The sequence below is a fragment of the Acinonyx jubatus genome, chromosome B3 (assembly GCF_027475565.1).
Source record: "Acinonyx jubatus isolate Ajub_Pintada_27869175 chromosome B3, VMU_Ajub_asm_v1.0, whole genome shotgun sequence".
NCBI classification, from domain to species: domain Eukaryota; kingdom Metazoa; phylum Chordata; class Mammalia; order Carnivora; family Felidae; genus Acinonyx; species Acinonyx jubatus.
In genome coordinates this window covers 134,090,209-134,110,840 of record NC_069386.1, presented here as the reverse complement: position 1 = coordinate 134,110,840, position 20,632 = coordinate 134,090,209, and the positions used below count along the sequence as shown (strand labels likewise).

General features: G+C 54.3%; 1 protein-coding gene across 4 annotated transcripts in view; it reads left to right on the top strand.

The window, feature by feature from the left end:
* PRIMA1 (proline rich membrane anchor 1) overlaps positions 1-20,632 on the top strand; it is a 59,579-nt gene extending 38,947 nt beyond the window's left edge. For 2 of the 4 annotated variants that reach the window (XM_027066509.2, XM_027066508.2), the window contains exons 4-5: positions 5,724-5,853; positions 20,223-20,632. In XM_027066509.2, coding sequence (XP_026922310.1) covers positions 5,724-5,853; positions 20,223-20,325 — 233 coding nt within the window. In that variant the 3' untranslated portion in view covers positions 20,326-20,632. Of the gene's footprint in view, positions 1-5,723; positions 5,854-16,711; positions 16,882-19,040 lie in introns of all 4 variants that reach the window. The other 2 variants (XR_003422711.2, XM_027066510.2) reach the window with 2 other exon arrangements.

Here is a 20,632-nt window from a genome sequence, read left to right as displayed (position 1 = left end):
CGGGTCACAGCTCAGGGGACCCTTGACAAGCCTGTGCTCAGCGGTTGTGACCCACTGATGGGTTGATACCACGGCTGCCAGCACCAGGCAGCAGGAGGCCACCGTGGGCCCCATCTCCTCTGCGACCACAACCCAGGCCAGGTCAGGAGGCTGACATTTCAGCGCCGAGGGGTCGGTCAGGAAACTGCAGAGGCAGCCTGGGCAGAGGCCCAGTGTGTGCCCATGGTATCACCAGCTGTAGCGGGCACTCAGGCTGTACTCAAGAGACAAGGAGCCATGAGGGTGAGTGGCTGGACGCCCCAGGTGGCCACATTCAGGGTCAAGAGATCAAGCCGCGGATAAATCCACAGGCTCCATCTCACCATAGGTAAAGTGTCAAAACGGAGGACGTGACTGTATCTCCCTTCTTCTGGGAACCGTTGGAAAATATCTTGCAAAACTGAATTGTTGCCACGCTGCTTGCTGTCCCCTTGATTCATTCACGCCCCGCTCGGTACCCTCCGGTCCCTCAGGCATCTTCTGCGTACAGCCGGCAAGGAGACAGAAGCGGCAGGTTCCCCTTGGCACGGATGCGTTGAGTTGGCCGTGAGTGCCGGCCAAGGCACATCTGGGTTCACATCTTGATGGCTCCGCTGGCTGTGTGGCCTCGGTCTCCCCACTCCCCAAGGGGGGTATCAGTGGGCTCTGCCCTGTCGTCACTGATCGTGTACCTTGGAATCGGTGCTCAGCTGTACCCTCGGGAACCCTGCCTCCGCTGTCTCATCTGATGGTCACAAGAACCCGCAAGCAACGCAGGGAAGGCACTGGTCCCCGAGAGCGCCTGGGGGGCCCCCTGGCCTCACACAGCTCCTCTGTGGCGCGGGGCCACCAGCCCGCGGGAATCTCGTTGGTCTGCGCAGGCTCCCTGATACCGTTCGGACGGGCACGTTCTCAGTTCCCCCGTCCCCAGCCGCTTCTTCTCCAGACACTTGCACAAGGTGTGGGGGCATCGTGGCCTCTTTTTCATCTCTTTCCAAGCGCTTGCCACACGTGTAATTATGCACTCCCTGGTGGATTTCCTTACCTGCTATTAGCCTCCTCCCCTCCTCCGGAAGCTCCCTGCCGAGCCATCTCCCCTGTCCTGCTCACTCCCCGAACTCTCAGCTCTGTCTCCCCCACTTACCCAGTTGTCTGGGCCCTGCTGGCTTCTCCCTTCCGGTCCGCTCTTTGCAGACTCTCGGGCAGCCAGCGGGGGCAGCCACAACTCCCTTCTTTGTTTCTTGTTCTTCAGAGATCGCTGCCTTCTGTTGCCTTGATGTCCACTATTTTGAAAGCATTGCTGTATGTATTGGTATATTTTTGAGATGTTTGTGGTGTCTGTGTAGGGGTGGGGGGCAAATCTGGCCCCGTTACTGTGTCTTGCTAGAAAGCAGAGGTCCCGAATTTAAGTTCTTAATGATGCATCTCTTGACTGAAACGACAGCGGCTCCTTTGATAAAGCAAAACGGAGCCTGGGTGGTTCTCCACTGTCCTCTAGTTGCCACTTTTATCATCTTTACAGGCGTCAGGAGTGGTTAATGTATACAGCAGACAGAGCCTTACTGAGTCCCAGGAGAGAGGGTATTTCGACCCCGGAGAGGTCATGACAGCTGCCGCCTTTCTGTCAGTGTTTGCAGAGTCTTGGCCACGAGCAAGGGGACGTGTTGGAGGGGGCGGAGCTCCACAGCCTCAGGTCCTGCCTCAGCCTCCCGGGTCTGATCACCTGCCTCTCAGGAACATGGCCCTCCCCCTTAATCCTCAGCACCAAATGGCCTCCTCTCCTCAGCCACTGATCACCCTCACCTTGTGCACATTAGCAAATCTACGTGTCTGGTCCCCTCTTGGAGCCTGCGGGTGGCTTGAGCGAGGCGACCAGGTCTCAGCCAGCTCTGCAGTGATCCATGGGCGGCTCATACCAGACCTGGTAAGGGCACAGTTTCTGCTGAATCCATATTTGTGCTCCCAGCTCCTAGCATGGTGCCAGGCACAGAGGGTTGATAGCAGATGGTTGGTGGATGAACGAACGAACGAACGAACGAGCACCTTCATGATGCCATCTTCTCAAACATGCACCATCAGTCTGCTCGCGTGGTAAGCTGATCACATCTGCAAAGGAGTGCTGGCCACACCAATGGGAAGGACGTTTAGGCAGGAGCAGACCTGGACTGCAGCCCAGAGCCTGGTGTCCTGACCCCGGCCCCTGGGAAAGCTGCTTCTTGATCCCGAGGGTCAGTATTTCTCCCTTTGCGGAAATGATCCGGCTCTGAGAGTCCCTGATCCTTTCTAATGCAAAAAGAATGACTGGGGCAGGGATAAATAAGGATGCATTCTTTGAACACAAGAGCTGTTTTCTTGGCAAAATCCAAGATGTATGCTTTGGACTGGATTCACAAAATACTTCCCTCTTTTTCATATCTGTTAGCTTTTTGCCTTGAGTAGTTTCCCCACATGCCCTGCTGAAGGGGGCCCTCCCCATAAGGACCCTCTCGAGTCTCCCTGTTTTCTGTATCAGCTGTGTTTGAAAAACATAAGCAAGAAGGAAATCCCCACCTCATTACCAACAAATGTGAGGAGCATCAAAAGAGGTGCTCTGAAATTAACTCTCAAATTGCAAATGAGGTTTGGAATCAACTCTTCTGTTTCCAGTGGATGGATTTTTCTCAGCAAAGGCCCTGGTGGCATTTTTGGAGGGACAATTCTACCTTGTAGGAATTTCCAGGTCATTGTTGTTAACCTCTGTAGCTCTTTGGCTCAGTTATTGTGGCAATCATCGTCAGCCTCCCTCCCCATATTTCCAAGTGCCCTCTGGAGGGGGGCTGCCCCCAGCTGAGAACACATTCTGGGGATGTGTGCCCCAGCCACCTGTGGGCCATTGGTGGGCAGGTGTGAGCGTCCCCTTGGGCTGTAGGCATGGCCCTTGGGACTTGCCCGGAGGTGTTACAGCCTGAAGTGGAATTGGCAGAAACCAAAATTGCTTCTCTTTGCAGTGATAACAAGGAGGCAAGCCCTTTGGGGTTGGGACTCAATGTATCTGGCTGCATTTCTGAGTGTCCTGCAGTGACCATGTAGGGAAGACCCAGCCTTGATCTGTGCTGAGTCACCCTGGGGAAGACTCAGGGACACCCCAAAATGAGGAACTGAGTGGGGGGAAGGATTTTGTATTTGGTACCTCACCAAAAAAGAAAAGCACTGAAGGGATTCATCATGGGAAAACGAGAATTCCATTGGATTTCCTTTCCCCTATCTTAGAGTTTATTCCTATGTTGAGTTCCATATTGTATATCTTTTCAGTGTTGGGGTTTCTAAAGGCCAGATCTCACCCTGGCTGAGGGCAGCCATGTGACTCAGTGACATCCTGGTCCCGGGCATTTCTCAGGAAGCATTTCTGAACCTGCTTGGTTGTGTGATGATCTGAGCCCCACCTCTGGGGACCTTGCAATTTGTTAAAGGCTTTAGCACCTGCTCCCTGTGAAGCACATAACGGCTCTCTGCATCTCCCCACCCAGCGGCAGCAATGCCACAATCTGATAACAATTCAGGAACCTGTAACCCCTCCTCGCTTGTTCCTCTCTCCTGGTTCAAGAGTAAAAGCACTTTGGAAAACAAGAGTGGCAGCTCCTTATAAAGTTACTCGCACGCACCATAGGACCCAGCGAGCCCACTCCCAGATATTTATCCAAGGAAAACCCGAAAACATGTCTATATCATATATGCAAGTGATTATAGCAACTTTATTTTCCATCCCAAACCTGGAAAGAGCCTAGGAGTCCACAGCGGGTGAACAGATAAACAGATTGTGGTTTATTCCTACAGCAGACTATCCCTCAGCCATCAAAGAGAAGGGACTACTGAAATTTGCAACAACGTGGATGAATCTCAAAAAAATTTGCTAAATAAAGGGAGCAAACACACACACACACACACACACACATACACACACACACACACACACACACACACACACACACTGCAGGATCCATTTTGTGACTTTCAAGAACAAGCAAATCTAATCTATGATTTTAGAAAGCAGAATAGTGGTCGGGGCACCTGGGTGGCTTAGCCGGTTAAGTGTCTGACTTCGGCTCAGGTCATGATCTCACAGTTTGTGGGTTCGAGCACCGCATCGGGCTCTGACAGCTCAGAGCCTGGAGCCTGTTTCCAATTCTGTGTCTCCCTCTCTCTCTCTCTCTCTCTCTCTCTCTCTTTCAAAAATAAAGATTTTGGGACACCTGGGTGGAGCAGTCGGTTAAGCGTCCGACTTCAGCCAGGTCACGATCTCGCGGTCCGGGAGTTCGAGCCCCGCGTCAGGCTCTGGGCTGATGGCTCAGAGCCTGGAGCCTGTTTCCGATTCTGTGTCTCCCTCTCTCTCTGACCCTCCCCCGTTCATGCTCTGTCTCTCTCTGTCCCAAAAATAAATAAACGTTGAAAAAAAAATTCAAAAATAAAGATTAAAAAAAAATTTTAGAAAGCAGAATAGTGGTTGCCTGCAGGGCAGGGATTGACTAGAAGGAGGCACAGGGAAACTTTCTGGAGTGATGGGAAAATTCTGCGTCACAATAGAGGTGTGGCTTACGCTGGCTAACTCATTTGTCAAAGCCAATCAGACCACACGCATCAGATGGGTAAGAGTCACCGTATGTAAATTACACCTTGATGATTATGACAACATCAGTAATAATGGTGATGATGGTGACAAAGCCATCCATGGTATCCTTTGGGAAGTCATTCACTTTATTCCCCATGTAGTGTTGCACCCCTGAAGGTATCTGTTATTAAGTAGACACAGATCTAGGGCAGTGTCTTGATTCCCTTTACATTTAGTCACAGGTCTTGAAGACCTGCCCAAAGCTAGTAGTGTCCGTATATCTGTCCATCCATATGTCCCTCCCTCCCACCCTCACCAGCCCCCCTCTTTCCCTCCCTCTCTCCCTCTCCCTTCTCTTTTGCAATTTGGGGCACTTCTTTACAATCGTCTCTGAACCTGTCAGAGCCTCCAGGATGAGGCTGTGTGATGTCTCTGCTTTCCTCAGAAGAGCGAACCAGCTTTGCCGTGAGCCTCGTCTACACCAGTGCTGCGGTCCGCCGCACACAGCTGGTGCCGAGAGGGAGGACAGGATCACCCCCAAGGACCCCATGGATTGAGTAACGACAGAGGGGCCCCATGGCAGCCAGAGTCAGATGCTTTGTCAGTGACAGACTTTTCCAAATTTTGGCCGCCCGTGCAGATTGAGACAGCTGTAGGCGCTCACCTCATGGGCCAAATCCAAGAGGGGAGACAGCCTGCCTCTTAGAAGAAATCAGCTTACCAAACTGACATCGAGGGGCCTCCTCCCGCCATGTGCCCTGTGAGCCCTGCTCCCCACCCCCGCCCTCAGAGCAAGCGGATTTAATGCCTCAACTGAGAGAATGAGATGCTCTGTTATTTTTCATGGGAAATTAAACCTGACCCTGCCGTCAGTTAGCTCATGCCAGGGGAGGATGGATGGCCCGGGGCTCAGCGCTTAACCCCTGCTCGGAGCACCCGCCTGGCGGGGGGCCAGCCATGATGTCACCTGCCGCCGGGGTGGGGGCAGGGACGGCAGAACAGGTCATTCTGGTGAATGAAGGATGGTGAGGCCACCGTGGTGTCACCACCCCCGTCCGCCAGTGACACGGCCGGCACCCGCTCATCCAGAGGATACTCAGCCTGTGCCTGTGTTTTTCAGCCCCCAACTCTACCTCGTGCCCCGCTGAGGAAAGTTGGTGGTCAGGGCTGGTGATCGTCATCGCGGTATGCTGTGCCTCCCTGGTGTTTCTCACTGTGCTTGTCATCATTTGCTACAAAGCCATCAAAAGGTGAGTGTTTACCCAGCTCTGAGCCCCAAGGGGGCGCCACCTGGGCCGGGGGCTGCTCGGCCCAGCCCCATCATGCTTTTTTTTAAACTATAAGAATTGTCAAGCATTTAATAAGCAGAATATATGATGAATGCCCATCTTCCTTCAGCAAACACTGAATGAGTGCCCCTTGTCAGGCCTAGTGTAGCGTGTGTGTGTGTGTGTGTGTGTGTGTGTGTGTGTGTGTGTAGTGACCCTATCTGGAAGTCACAAGCCCTGCCGTTGGGAGCTCACTCAGGGCGCCTAGGAGTAGAGTTTGGAAATGATCCTTGCAGGGTGGCTGAGGGAGGCGCCATGCTTCTTTGGAGCAGGAACTGGGTTTCGGAGTCAGATCGAAATTCAGATACCAGTTCAAACGGTGTGACCAGGAAGAAATCACTTTAACCTCTTTGGCCCTCAGTTTCCCTATTTGTAAAATGGGGGGACAGCGTGCCAACCTAATACTGTTGTGAGGAATGGTGACGTGCTTCTCTAAACAGTACGCACGACACGTTTACTCTGCAGTGCGCGGCATATAGTAAGTGCTCACCGAGTACTGCCCCAGCGTCCCTTGTCCCGGTAATTCCAGACAGAGGAAGAAGGATGACAGAGGAGCCATGCTTCTCTGGGGGGAAGAGAGAGGTTGAGATGCCTCAGAGAAGGTTTTCAGCGAATGTGACACCGAAGCTGGGTTTTGGAGGATGAAGAGGAGTGTTCCCGGGGAGTCGTAAATGATCCAAACAGCAAACTCTCTTTCAGTAATACTCGCTGTCATTTCTGTGACTACCAACTCACTTTGCCCTTCCAAAGCGATTACCAGTCACCATCCCCTTGTCAAATTGGGGTCCTGCCGCAGAGTGTGGCTATTGTTGGGTCTGAGGAGTATTGAGGGTCCTAAGTATGGTAGAATAGGCCATTCTGTGGACGGTACCCCCTGGAGATACAGCACAGCAGCTCCAGCTAGAGCCTCCAGGCTCCAAACAAAATGCAACCCCCAGCCCCCAAGGACCTTGGGGGAAGATAGAGTTTAAAAGACAAACAAAAATGTTGCAAAATGCCCAAGTGTCCGAGGCATTGTACATAGATTTCTTTTTTTTTTTTTAAGTTTTAAAACTTATTTTGAGAGAGACAGAGACTGTGAGCGGGGGAGGGGCAGAGAGAAAGGGAGAGAGAGAGAGAATTCCAATCAGGCTCCAAACTGTCAGCACAGAGCCTAATATGGGGCTCGAACCCATGAAATTATGAGATCAAGACCAGAGCCAAAACCAAGAGTCGGGCCCTTAGCCCACTGAGCCACCCAGGTGCCCCATAGATTTTTAAAAAAGGTTTTGGAAATTCCCGAAGGCCCAAAGTTAGGGGATCTATATTAAGAACAATTGTAAAACCTGACATATTTCACCATAGCCTTTTAATCCGTTGTTCTATGTGATTTGCTTTAATACTTGAAAAGCAGAAAGAGTAAAATATCAAGTTCAAAGTCTTAAAATGAATGCATGGTCGGGCACGGAGGGTGAAGGGCTGTTTTCAGGCAACAGCCTGTGCGCGTCCCAGTGGCCTGGTGGGAGAGGCAGGACAGGGGGCCGGGTCCAGGAAGTCCACGTGGACAGGCCAAGCCCCAGGGATCTGCCTCCCAGCCAGGAGCCCCTTCTGCTCCCTGCTCTCATGTTGTGAGGTCCCGTCCAAAGCGATGACCAGTCACAAAGAGTAGCTGTCATCCAGTGTCTCTTCCACAGCCGGGGGCTCATGGCCTCACCAGCATTCCCTCAGTTCATCCTTGCCACACCTTTTTCCAATCTGCTGCGTTTTATAGGCGAGGAAACTGAGATTCAAAGGGGTAAAGGGAGCTGCCCCGGATGGCATAACCAGGGAGCAATGGACTCAGAATTGGAACCCAGAACCACAGGACTCCAAAGCCCAGCCCTGACCATGGCTGGTGGTGATGAGGCTGCTGGATGTTTGCGAGGACGAGCATGCCATCCACCAGTAGACTGCCTGGGGGTGGGCACTAGTCCCCTGGAGGACGTCCCTCCTCCGCTGCCCCAAACCTCTTCTCAAAAAACATGCTGTCTGCTCCAACGTCAGGAGGGCAAGAGGGCAGCATCAGGAGAACTAACTGACATTAAGAGCTGACTGTGGCAGTGTCGGCAGCTGTAGCTGCTAGGCTTTGTTTCAGTGGAGCTAGGGGTCTCCCAGGAAGGCGTGTGGGGGCGCCTCCTCACCTCCCCTCAGAGCAGCCTGAGGGGGCCTCGTGTCTGCCCTCTGTCCCCTCCCACAGGCTCTGAGTTCTTGGGAACAGCTAAGATCTGTTCTTAGCTGAATACTTGCACACTCACTACTGTGCCTGGAGAGACAAGGAACTCAAGCCACATGGCTCAGGGTATCCCTTCCGGGTGTGTGGGCGGGGCTCCTTCCAGGGGTTGTAGGCGGGGATTCCTCCAAGGTGTGGGCGGGTCTCCCCTCCAGGGGCGTAGGCTGGGCTTCCCTCCGGGAGTGTCTGCTGGGCTCCTTTCCAGGGAATGTGGACAGGGCTCCCTTCCAGGTGTGTGCGTGGGGCTCCTTCGTGGGTGTGGTGAGTTCAGGGAGCCAATGGTGCTGGTGAAGCACTCCAGGACTAGTAGCAGTGGGGGTGGTCAGCACCCCTAGGACCAGGACAAGGGGAGGAAATTGTGCCACAGGGACTAGGGAACTGGAGAGCCCAAGACTCAAAAGAGGGGCCGCTTACCAGGATCTATGCTTGGAACAGCGGGAGATGAGCCCCAAAACAGGAAAGGAAGAGGAGAAACACCCCAGATTTTCTCCACACTCCCTGGTCTCCTGAGCGTGCTCTCTCATTAGCCAAACCCAAGGAACAGGAGAGGCCAGGACCAGCACTGGTAGGCATCAGCCCCCAGGGCACAGAGCAGGGAGAGAGGAGGGAATGGGTGAGGGGGGGCAGTAAAGAGACCAGCACAGTCCCTGTCCCATGTGCATCCGCACCGTGATCTGCATCCATCCTCTTCTGGGCAAGCCCTGGGACTTGGGGTGAAGACCCAGCCCTCTGCCCCTCCAGACCTCGTAATCCATCTGGCACACAAGGATGGACAGTCAGTGACAGGAGGGGGCTCCGTTCACAGTCAAGTGGAGACAGAAATAGAGGCCAGCACTTCCAGAACTGGCCTGGAAGGACTCCGTGGGAGAGGCTTAACCCTGTGGGGGAGGGAGAAGGAGGCAGCCCATGTTACAGCCATGGAGGAGAGCAAACGGCCCCCACTGCTGACCGAGCTGACCTCTGCCGGGGGCCGTAAGAGATAGCATCGTGCAAGCCAGCTGTCTGTCTGCATTTTTCTCCAGAGTCAATGGAGGATTTCTTGCTCACGGCCAATTCCTTTTGGTTAATAATTCATTGGAAACATGCCTTTTCTCTCAGGAAACAAAAGCATTTCATGTCACTGTAAAACCATTAAAAGGAAAAACCAGTGATAAACCCGGCTCTTTTTTTAACGCTCACAGCCTGGAGTCCCTAGGGGAGGATTTCTGAGAGATCTTTGTGAATGGCCCAACACAGCCTTTGGGAGTCAGATTGCTGGGAGGATGGTTCTAGAATCAGCTGGGGTAGGAAGGTGGTTCTGGAGATGCCAGCTTGGCTTGGCATCTGGGGTGCAGGCCACAGGGTCCACAGGCCTCTGCAGGGATGGGAGGAGACAGGAGCAGGTGCAGAAGCAGCACCCTGAGGTGCCCCCACTGGGCGCGACCTTGGGGGGAAGTGGGAGGTCTAATCAGCACTTCCTACACATAGACTTAGTGAATCAGACCTCGTCCTGTGACTCAACAGATGCACTTGAGGTCCGAACTCTGTGCTGGGTGAAATGGTGCTTGAGAGTGGGGTCTCCCAGACGAGTACCCTGAGGAGGGGCATCTCACCCAGACCTGGGGCCCTGAGAGGTTTCTTGGAAGTTGGGGGGGGGGGGGGGACGGGTGTTAACCAGACCAAGATGCTGAGAAGGGGAGTTGCTCACGGTGGGACCAGCACATGCAGTGCCCTCCAGGTCCCCTGCCAGTGACCCCAAACTCTGCGGGTCCCCAGCATGGGAGCCCACACAGCTTGCATTTCGGTGGCCTCACTGCCGTGAGCTGGCTGTGAGCAGCTTCTTTATGCATAGCTGCAGGATGATTGAGCCCCACACCCCTTGGGTGGTCTATACACTTGTGCCCCCCCCAGGCCTCCGCCCCACCACCCCGCCCTGGGCCTGGCGTGCACATGACATCAGACAGCCTGGGGTTGTTAAAAGAACCTGGGACTGGGAGTCCAGACCCCTGAGCCCCATTCCCAGCCTCAGCACAGCTCAGTGAGGTCGCTGTCTTCCCTGGGCCTGTCTCCCTTACCTGTAACATGAGGGTCCTCTAAGTCTCTGTCCAGCTCCTGAGCCTTTGTTTCCATCCCTAGATGACAAAGAGGATTGCCCCGAGGGCATTCCACATCTCAGAGGTATGAATGCTGATGGAAATGCTTGCCAAGGGCTAGGCCAGGCGGCAGGGCCATGCATGCTTGGCACAGGGGCTCCCGTCGTGGGGTGGGTGCTTCAGGCACAGTCCCTGCCCTCAATGCACACACCTCCTCCTGTGGGGAGGAGAGGGTATTGATCAGACCACCCTCGGAAGGACCACGTATTACAATCAGAGAAGAGTATCTGAAGGGAAGAGAGGAGTATCTGAGGGAAGAGAGGAGTATCTGAAGGGACTACTAAGGGGTGCCTGGGTGGCTCAGTTGGTTAAGCATGCGACTTCAGCTCAGGTCATGATGTCACGGCTCATGAGCTTGAGCCCCGCGTCTGGCTCTGTGCTGACAGCCCAGAGCCTGGAGCCTGCTTCGGAGTCTGTGTCTCCCTCTCTCTCTCTCTGCTCTCCCCTGCTCACGCTCAGTCTCTCTCTCTCAAAAATTAAAATTAAAATAATAATGATGATAATAAATGAAGGGACTACAAAGTGAAATAATGCTGTAAGCAGAAATAACAGAAGAAGCTGTCGGCCCAGGGTGGGGTAGGAACCTCAAACGAGCAGTGATCAGTGAGAGGCATCTAGACAAAGCTCCAGGGCACAACGTGCCCACAGCCCAGGTAGGAGGGCCAGGCCTCAGACCCCAGCCAGGCCAGGGCGAGGGAGTTCACAGGCCTGTGGACTCTTAAGAGTGACGCCACCCTCCTAGAGTGGCATTTGCAGCTTCTCTGGCAGCCACACCCTTCCTGCAGGGAACACCGTGTGTGGCAGAGAGATGACGCCCACCCTCTCCAAGCCCCTCGCCTGGAGCCACCCCCGTACCCCAGGTACATGCAGAGCACCTTTCCTCCTGGGGCCATCCGTGGCGCGGGTCCTTCACCTTCCCCCGCCGATTTGCTGTTAAGCCACTAGACAGCCGTTTCCTTCTAATTTACAAGGTATTGGCTGAAAGACCGATCAAGGGACTGCAGAACAGTTTGGCTCATCCTGCAGACCATTAATCGCAGACAACTAGGGCGCACACTGCTCGCTGGGAGTGAGCTCATGCGCGCATGGGCCGGAGTGAGCCTGAGCACACACGTTATTGTGGGACTCTGGTGCTCCTTGGCTTGGTCCACAAATATTGACTGAGTACCTACTATGTGTTGAGGACTCGACTAGGCTCCAGGGATGTAGAGGTCTACACCATGAGTCCAAGCCCCCTCACCAGTGGAGGAAATGGATTGAATACACACACACACCTACAAGTTAATACCTGAGGTGCTTTTAATGAGTGCTGTGAAGGAGGGGAGAAGCCTGAGAGTAATGGAGAGAGAGAGAAGGGGGTGGGAGAGGGGTTGCTCCCCTAACTCCGAGTCAGGAGCACTGTGCCCATTTCCCGATGGGGCTTTATGGTTAGGAAGTACCGTTAGGAGGGCGCCTGGGCAGCTCAGTTGGTTAAGCATCCGACTTCGGCTCAGGTTCGTGGGTTCGACACCCATGTCGGGCTCTGTGCTGACAGCTCGGAGCCTGGAGCCTGCTTCGATTCTGTGTCTCTCTCTGTCTCTGCCCCTCCTCTGCTCGTGCTCTGTCTCTGTCTCTATCTCTCAAAAATGAATAAACATTAAAAAAAAAAAAAGAAAGTAAAGTTAGGGCTTTGTAAATCCACTACCACATTTTAATTTTTATTTTTATCAAGGTAATGCGTGCACAAAGCTTAAAATATCAAATGTGGGGAGCACCTGGGTGGTTCAGTTGGTAAAGCATCCGACTTCGACTTAGGTCATGATCTCACAGTTTGTGAGTTCAAGCCCTGAGTCGGGCTCTGTGCTGACAGCTCGGAGCCTGGAGCCTGCTTTGATTCTGTGTCTCCCTCTCTCTCTGCCCCTCCCCTGCTCATGCTGTCTGTCTGTCTCTCTCTCTCAAAAGTGAATGAGCATTAAAAAAATTTTTTTAATGTCAAATGTGCCACAAGTCTGTTAAGAAAAACAGCGGTCCCTGACTGCCCCCCCCTGTTTTCTCCCCCAAGTCACATTCTTGAGAGGCAACCATTTCTGGGTGTCAGCTCTTCTTCTGGTATTTTCTCTCCATATTCTTCTCCTCCTCCTCCTCTTCTTCTTCTTCTTCTTCTTCTTCTTCTTCTTCTTCTTCTTCTTCTTCTTTTTCTTCTTCTTCTTGTTCTTCTTCTTCTTTTAAGTGTTTATTTATTGAGAGGAAGAGAGAGCAGGGGAGGGGCAGAGAGAGAGAGGGAGAGAGAGAGAATCCCAAGCAGGCTCCACCCTGTAGGGCAGAGCCCTATGTGGGGCTCAACCCCATGAACCATGAGGTCATGACCTGAGCCAAAATCAAGAGTCAGATGCTTAACTGGCTGAGCCACCCAGGCGCCCCTGTCCCCATATTCTAAGTGATAGTGTATACTGCTGTGAGAATTCTTGTTCAATTTCACACACTATCTGTTGACTTTCCAGTCTGGAAGATGCAAGTCTCAACCTCCCAACACAGCACCCACAGATGTACAAAACACTGCCCCTCTCCCTGTCCCCTGCCTACAGGTGTCTCCCAGGGGGGCGATCAGTGACAAGTGTCTGCCTTAGCACGATACATGTATTGTCTGCCGCTGACTCATTTCTTGTACTCTGATGTGTTTGCTGCCTTGCAGTGAGAGCTCCTCCTCTCAGTGTGGGCTAATACATCAGGTGATCTGTCCCTCAGTTCCATGTTCGCCTGGAGGCTCTGTCATCTCCAGGAGGATGGTTGCTCCCTGGGAACTTGGCTACACTCAGTTCTCTCCCTCTCCCATCCTCCGTTTCTCTCTCCAGCCTGACGCCACGGTGGAGTTTTTTCAGGACCTTTCCTGAATCATAGACTCCACAGCAAATCAGCCAGTGAAATTAATTTTCTTTTTAACATTGACATTCTCTTTGGAGCTTGGGGGGGTTGCCGAGAAGGGTTGGTTCTTACAGAACGTGTGGCAAGTAGAGCAGGCCTGGTGGCCTGGGGCTGTGGCATGCCACCGAGGGGTGGGAATGAGTTTCCTGTGGTGTCTGAGCCAGAGTGAGCCTCCAAGGTCAGGAGGAAACTGAGGCCTGGCTGGGGAAGAGAGCCGCTCAGGTCGCAGACGTTTCTAGCCCCTCCTCTCTGACGGCTGAGCCCCTCCAGCTCCTCACTCAGGCCCCAGCTCTAAAACCACCTCCTCTGACCAGCATCCTGGCCTGGCCTAGACCCTTCTTTCCTGCCCAAGCCCCGGAGTTGTAGCTCTCCTTGATTCATGTTTCTGCTTTCTGCTCTAGGTAGGTTAATGGTGGTGTCTTTTTTTAAATGTTTTGTTTCTTTTAACTTTGAGAGAGAAAGAGCGTGAGCAGGGAAGGGGCAGAGAGAGAAAAGGGAGTCACAGAATCCAAAGAGGCTCTAGGCTCTGAGCTGTCAGCACGGAGCCCGACGCGGGGCTCAAACTCACAGACGGAGAGATCATGACTTGAGCCGAAGTCAGACCCTTAACCGACTGAGCTACCCAGGCGCCCCATAATGTTGGTGTTTACACGTGCATGTGCCCCTGCGTGTGTGAGGGGCTGTGTGCACACACACGCCCACCCTTGCACACGCATCAGAGGTGGAAAGCGGTCACGTCTTCCTCATCCCTGTCCCCAGTGCACCTGGCATGTAGTAACTATTCCATGACTTTCTACGGCTTGAATGGAGGCTTGTTTACATAGACTTGCCAGATTCTACCTTTCAAATGAGCAAACTCTACTTAGAATTTCAGTAAACTCAGTTCTGTTTTGTTTTTTTCTCTGTCTCTGGGTAAGTGGAGGAGGAGCTGCTTTAGAGTACATAACATGCGCCCGATTTTAAGTGCCAGGCCCATCCCCTTCACTAGTTTGGGTGACCCTTTGCCAGCTGTGCTCCCCTTCCTCTGACCCTCGTGTCTTGAGCCCCTCGCTGTACTCAAGTACTCAAGCTGGAGTACATGTGCGGTGATTCAGCAGCCCCCTCCCCACGTCCAGAGTGGCCCAGCCTCCCCCACCCCACTCCCCCCCCCCCCCCCGGGCATAACACTCTCAGAGGAGCCCCCTCCCCTTCCTCCCCAGCACACACACCACCAGCCCAGCCCTCTCCCCCTGGCTTCTGCCGACCTGCAGAATCAAGGGCAGGGCTGGGCAGGAGGAAGACAAGATAGGTGGGGCCCAGGGACTGGGGACAGGAGTGGGACGTCTTTTTTTTTTTTTTTTTTTTTTTTTTAATGTTTATTTCTTTTTGAGAGAGACAGAGACAGAATGCAAGTGGGTTAGAGGCAGAGAGAGAGGGAGACACAGAAGCAGAAGCAGGCTCCAGGCTCCGAGCTGTCAGCACAGAGCCCGACGCAGGGCTGAACTCACCAGCTGTGAGATCATGACCTGAGCCGAAGTCAGACGCTCAACTGACTGAGCCACCCGGGCGCCCCAGGAGTGGGACGTCTTCATCCGGCCTCATCTCGCATGAACTTCTGGGAGTGAGATATTCACGTTGAGTGCACTTTGGATTCCTGGGGTCTCGAGACTGGGGCTACCTCGTGCGCCAAAACCTCTTGGGCCATGTAGGGCCCCGTGCCAATGATTGGGCACCTGAGACCCAGCCATTCCCATCTGTCACTTCTCCCTGCTGCCCCCGTATGTTCTTGTAGCAACACCACCCCCAGGGGCCAAATCCAGCCTCTCCGGCTGGGAATCAAGAGCAGCACGTCTGGCTATACCACGAGTCAAGTCAAAGCCAGTGCGCTCCGAGGAGGGACCGCCTTTGGCCGAGTGCTGAGCATGGGATACGTGACCTTTGCTGCTCCGAGACCATCTGACCTCCTTCGGGACCTCGGCTGGATTCAGGGAGCTGGTGCTTGTGCTTTGTTGCAGGCCCGAGACTCAATCCTCTCACTCCGGGGCCACTGCCATCCTCCAGGTGGTCCAGGGCTCGCTGTTCCCCACTGGTGGGGTCAACACACAGGCTTCTTCTGAGTCCCCTATGCCGCAGTATCTCATTATTGTCACCTCCACAACCCTTCCTCCAAAAGAAGATTGGGCCCAGAAAGGGTGGAGGCAATATGTGTCCCCACCTGCCTTGGGCTGAGACGTTTATTGGGCTCATTTCTTACCACCAGCCCCCCACGCCCCCAGAAGGGACCCACCTGCTGTGGTGGGTGATGAAATCCTGTCCTGGCGGGAGGAGGTGGGCAGCAGGGATGAGCTGCTTTTTGTAGCGGGGACCACATGGCGCTACCGGCCAGTCATTGACAGAAAGGCAGGCAGATTGTGGGCGCTCTCGGTGCCAGTGGGTAGGCCCCTGCTTCTCGGGGGCCCTTTTGTCACCAGGAAGCTGTATCCCTCTCTGAACTCATCTCTCTAGACATGCTGGTTGGAGGTCGCGAGGCAGGGTGAGGGGATAGACTGGGATCCCTGGCGTAAGGAGTCCTCCAATGGCTCCCCATGGCATGCAGAATGAGATCCAGATGCCTCGCCCTGCTGGCTGGGTCCCAGGGGCGAGCCGAAGCCTGGGAGACTCACAGACGCCAGCCTTCGACTTGCTCAGCCAGAGGTGGCTGAACAAGGAAGCCCTAGGGAGATGGTCAAACAGCGGGGCCAGCTGGAGCGTGAGGGTGCCGATGGGCTGCGTCCCTGACTCCCCTTCACCCAGGTGGTGGGGAAAAGTGTGCTGGGCTGGAAAGGAGGCCGCTGCTCCTCCTGGTCGACGACTTCCTTGGTGGCTCGGAAGGGCTCTTTTTGGCTTCTTCACCCAGGTTTGGAGAAGTCTGCAGGCCACAAAGGCATCTCATCGTGGAAGGGGGTGTGTGTTTGTGAAGGGGTATGTATGGACGTGCGTGTGTGTGTGTGTGTGTGTGCGCATGTATGGGTGTGGTGTGTGTGTATATGGGTGGGGTGGGCTGTGTTTGCGTATGGGTGTGTTTGTGTGTGTGTGTTTCGGGGACGATGCCTTCGGAAGAAGGGAGTCTGAAACTGCTACACTTGACTGAGAGCAGCCCCTTCCGCGGGGTGCACCCTGCGGAAGGGGGGTGCGTGAGACCAGAAGTGAGCCAGGCAGCCCTCCCTTCTTAGGGTGGGACCTGTCATAACATTGTCAGCAGGGCCCAAGAGGGGCAGCTGGGTCCTGGCCTTTCCTGTCCTGGCCCTTCCTGCCCGGCCCGGCGTGCGGGCGGAGGCGGCTCCCGTGGAGGCCATGGCTCGTGGCCCGAGCCCCCCGGAACTGTCAGCACAGCGCCCCGTGTAAAGAACAAGGAGTGCCTGCTGTTTGCCGGGATGGGGGCGAGGGGGGAAGGAGTCTCGGGGTGGAGAGCCCACCCTCCGACAAGCAGGAATCCCGGACATGGCCAAGGAAATCTCACCTCCCTTTCTCTTGGTTTTAGGAACCAGGCCTTGTAGGGAGTCGTCCGAGGCCATCTCTTCCCACACCAGGGTGCACATGCCTTACTTTGGTTTAGCGGGACCAGCCCTGGCTGGCTCACAGCGCTGCAGAGCCATGCTGGGTCCCGGCGAGCCTCTCTGGCCTTTCCTGAGCCCCACGGGCATCCATTAGGTAGGAAGTCTGTGCAGACTGGAGAGCGCTGGCCGTTGCCGGCCAACAGGACAGCTCCCCGCTGCCACCTTTCCAACAGCAGTGCTGAGAGCTAACAAACACTTATGGAGCACTTGCTGTATGCCAGATGCTCATCTAAGTGCTCGACCTGCATTAACATATCTAATCCTCCCAACAAGCCTATGAAATGGACACCGTTATTGTGCCCATTTTATAGACCAGGAAACTGAGGCACAGAGAGGTTAAGTGGCTTGCCCAAGGTCACATGGCTGGAAGTGGTGGGGCCTGGGTTCACTGAGGCATGACATCTCAGCACTCGGGCAGCATCACCCTGTAGTGCCCTTTAATGGAAGGATGGTGCGGGGAGGGGGGAGGTAGAGCCATCTCCTGTTGTAGGTAAAACTCCAGATTCCACTGGGCTCCTGTGACTCCCAGACAGGCTTTGGGAGGGGGCTGGGGCAGCAGTCCAGGGAGTAGAGCGGTTGGGAGCTTAGCTCTAGTAGAGGAGGGGAGCAGACCGAGCCCACTTCTCAGGAGAACCTTTGGGACACTAACCCCTCCCCTTGCCATGCCCAGGCTCCTGGAATGTTCCTGTAGGGGGCGCTGGGCCAGCCACCGGGTGCTACTTTGCTGGGTGGAGCCCCTATCCAGACGCCCTTTGTCCTGGGACAAAGCTGGTCTTTGGTGGGAAGCTGGCTGGGGCCATTGAGAAGGCCCTGGGGCTGTCTCCTGGCCTTGTCCTCAGTGTCCCTCTGGCCAGGCCTGCTTCCTGCCAGGCCCTCTGGGCCAACATTTCCCTCCAAGGCCCCAGGAACGCAAAGGGGTGTCCTAGCCAGCAGCCTGGCTTTAAGAAATTTCACCTCTTCTCCTGGCAGAAGAAGTCCTGCAGATTTCCTACCCTCACCCTGAAAAGGTGGGAACTCTGTGCCCTCCATGCTTTGCCCATTTCCATGGGAGTTCCAGACACATCTCTCCATTATCCACTCCTGAAGGCCCTTCATTCAGCCTCATCTCCCCTGACCTGGACCCATTCCAGTTGATTTTTCAGACTAGCCCAAGATTGAATATTTATTAGGGAGAAAAGCCGTGAAGCAGTGTGGGTTTGGGCTCAGAGATTTTTGCCTGTTAATATTTTCTGGAATCCCGATCCTGATGTCCCTCTCCCCCGTCCTCATATATTGATGATGAATGTAGGAATCTCACTTAAGTCCATCGGTGGCCTCATGGCGAGAGCAACACAGGATCTCACTGTAAGAAAATATACCCTCCACCCGAGTTTCCGGGCCATGCATGCTCAGAGTCAGAAATGACGCCCACCCAGCAGAGTCAGAGCCACTGGGAAGGAGTGGGCACAGGGGAGACATGAAGGAGACTGAGGGAGAAAAGGCCCAGGGGCAGAGGTTGGCTCAGAAACCATACTTCCACAAGCCCATCACAAACAAGGACACTCGTCTGACCCCTACACACCTGGGGGTTCCAGAAAGTGTCTGTAGCATCTAAATTAAGCGGGGCTCTTGGGATATGCTGGGTTAAAGCAAAACGAGACGGGCTTCTTGGAGAACTCTCGAGAACTTTTGGAACTCTCCAGGAGGAGGGAGGTGGGAGGCCTTTCCAAGCTGATGGGACCATAGAGCCTGTTTGCAGAGATAATGCCCTGCTGGGAATGCTGACTTAAGGGAAAGATGTCTGGACCAGGATATGGCGGAAGCAGATGGCGGTCCAGGCCGCAGCACCAACCAACTGGGAGCCCATGGGCAAGTCACAGCTATCCCTAAGCCTCAGTTTCCCCACGTAATGGATCTCTTAACCCCAGGCCTAGCTTCTTCAGGGGACCATCGTGAGAGGGGCCAGGAACATCTGTAGCTGAGAGTGCTTTGTCCAAAGCGTAATGCGCCACGGGAGGAAGTGCTGGTTTGCATCTCACACTTCTAGAAGCCACCGTGGCTGAGCCTGACACCCAGAGTCAGTGAACTTGGGTTTCTCTCTGTGGTTTGTGAGCTATTTTCTGCAGCAAGAAAAAAAGGGAAGGGAAGTTACTAGATTTGATCTCAGGGTGTTGTCTCTGAGCGGGCCTAATAATCCCACCCATGAAACTACCGATAACCACCTTGCAGACCCTGCCTCCCCTAAACTAATTCACCTCAGACTTTATTCCATAGGCAGCAGACTAGGCTCCAAGTACCAGTCCTCAGGCTGGGTTCCTAGAGGCTCCGGGGACGTTGGAGAAGGCAGAAGCAATCAATCACCAGGTTTTCAGAGATGGCCTTAGACATTCAACGGAGACAATACACAACAAAGGCCAGGTCAGGCTCAGCCCCAGAGTTCCTGGGGACAGAGGTGACTGAGCTACGGCCCCATGGGCCTCAGATTCACCCAAGAGAACAGCAGTATTGTGATATGGGACTGGGCTCCACAGCATGTGTGGCCTAGATCCAGAGGCTGTCGCCAGGGGCCTGGAGGCCTCCTGAACCAGCCAGGAGAGGAGGTCAGATTGGAGCCAGGCCAGAAAGTAGTGCTGCGAATTCAGAACCTCTGCGAGTGAGCAAGAGCCTTCTGAAAGCCTCCCAGCCAGCCTTCCTGAGCCTTGTATGTATGGGAGAAATGGCTCTTGGGGTCAAATAGCCTCTGGAATGGTCTTCAAATGGCCTGACATTAAGTGCTTGAGAACCACTAGTATGCACTTAGTTTGGACACTCGCCATTACATCACCGCTGCCATTGACACAACCATAACCATCAGCATCACCACCGCCATTACCATAACCGCCGCCGTTGACACAACCATAACCACCACCACCATCACTTCCACCGCCAACTCTACCACCATTTCCACCCCCATTACTCTTCCCACCGCCCCAAGCCACCATGGCCACCACCAGGTGTCACCATCACCGCCATCCTCTTTGTCACCTTTTCCATGTACCTCTGACCACACAGAGGCAAGGCTGCAAAATCCAACCTCTGGCGCCTCAACTCTGCACCCCCAGGTATTCATCTTCACAACTGCTTGCTCATAATCAGAGATCAACCAAAGCCTGACCGTACGTCTTACACAGGTTCTCCACTCTTGTTTGTCCCAGACAGTCCCAATTCATTATGAACAGCTGTTGTCCCTGCTTCATTATTAACAGCTCTCCTCTCTCACTCAATTGTGTCCTGGTGTGTACTACACACTGTGTGGTCCCCCTCATTAAGACCACCTCCAGCTCCTGATTGGCCCCCACAAGGACCAGCAGCCCAAGGATACTAACCCAGAACCGAGTCTGGTGGCCTGCCTGGAAGGACATGATGCACCTACCCCTGCCATTGGTCATTAACGGATGTCCCTGCCTCCCCTCCCAGGAAACCACTGAGAAAAGAGGAGAATGGCACCAGCGTTGCTGAGTATCCCATGACCTCCTCGCAGAGCAACAAAGGGGTGGACGTGAACAGCGCTGTGGTGTGAGTCTGCAGACCCCGGACTCGCTGGCCAGAGGGGCACATTGGTGGCATTAGTGGACACGGGAAAGCAGGAGGACACGAGCTGACTCTGGGCTTGTCCAGGATTTCCCAGGGAGAAACCATCCCGTTCCCAGCCTGCCCCTGGTCAGCTCGCGGGCCAGCTCACCGGCGTGCAGCAGCCGGGGCCGCACCGCCACACCCACTCTTCACGTCTCTTCTCCATCTTGGATTTGATTTACTGTCTCCCAGCTGCGCTCTGACAAAGGCAGGGAGTCCATCTGTCTGCTGGGGTAGGGGGGCATCCTACCTTA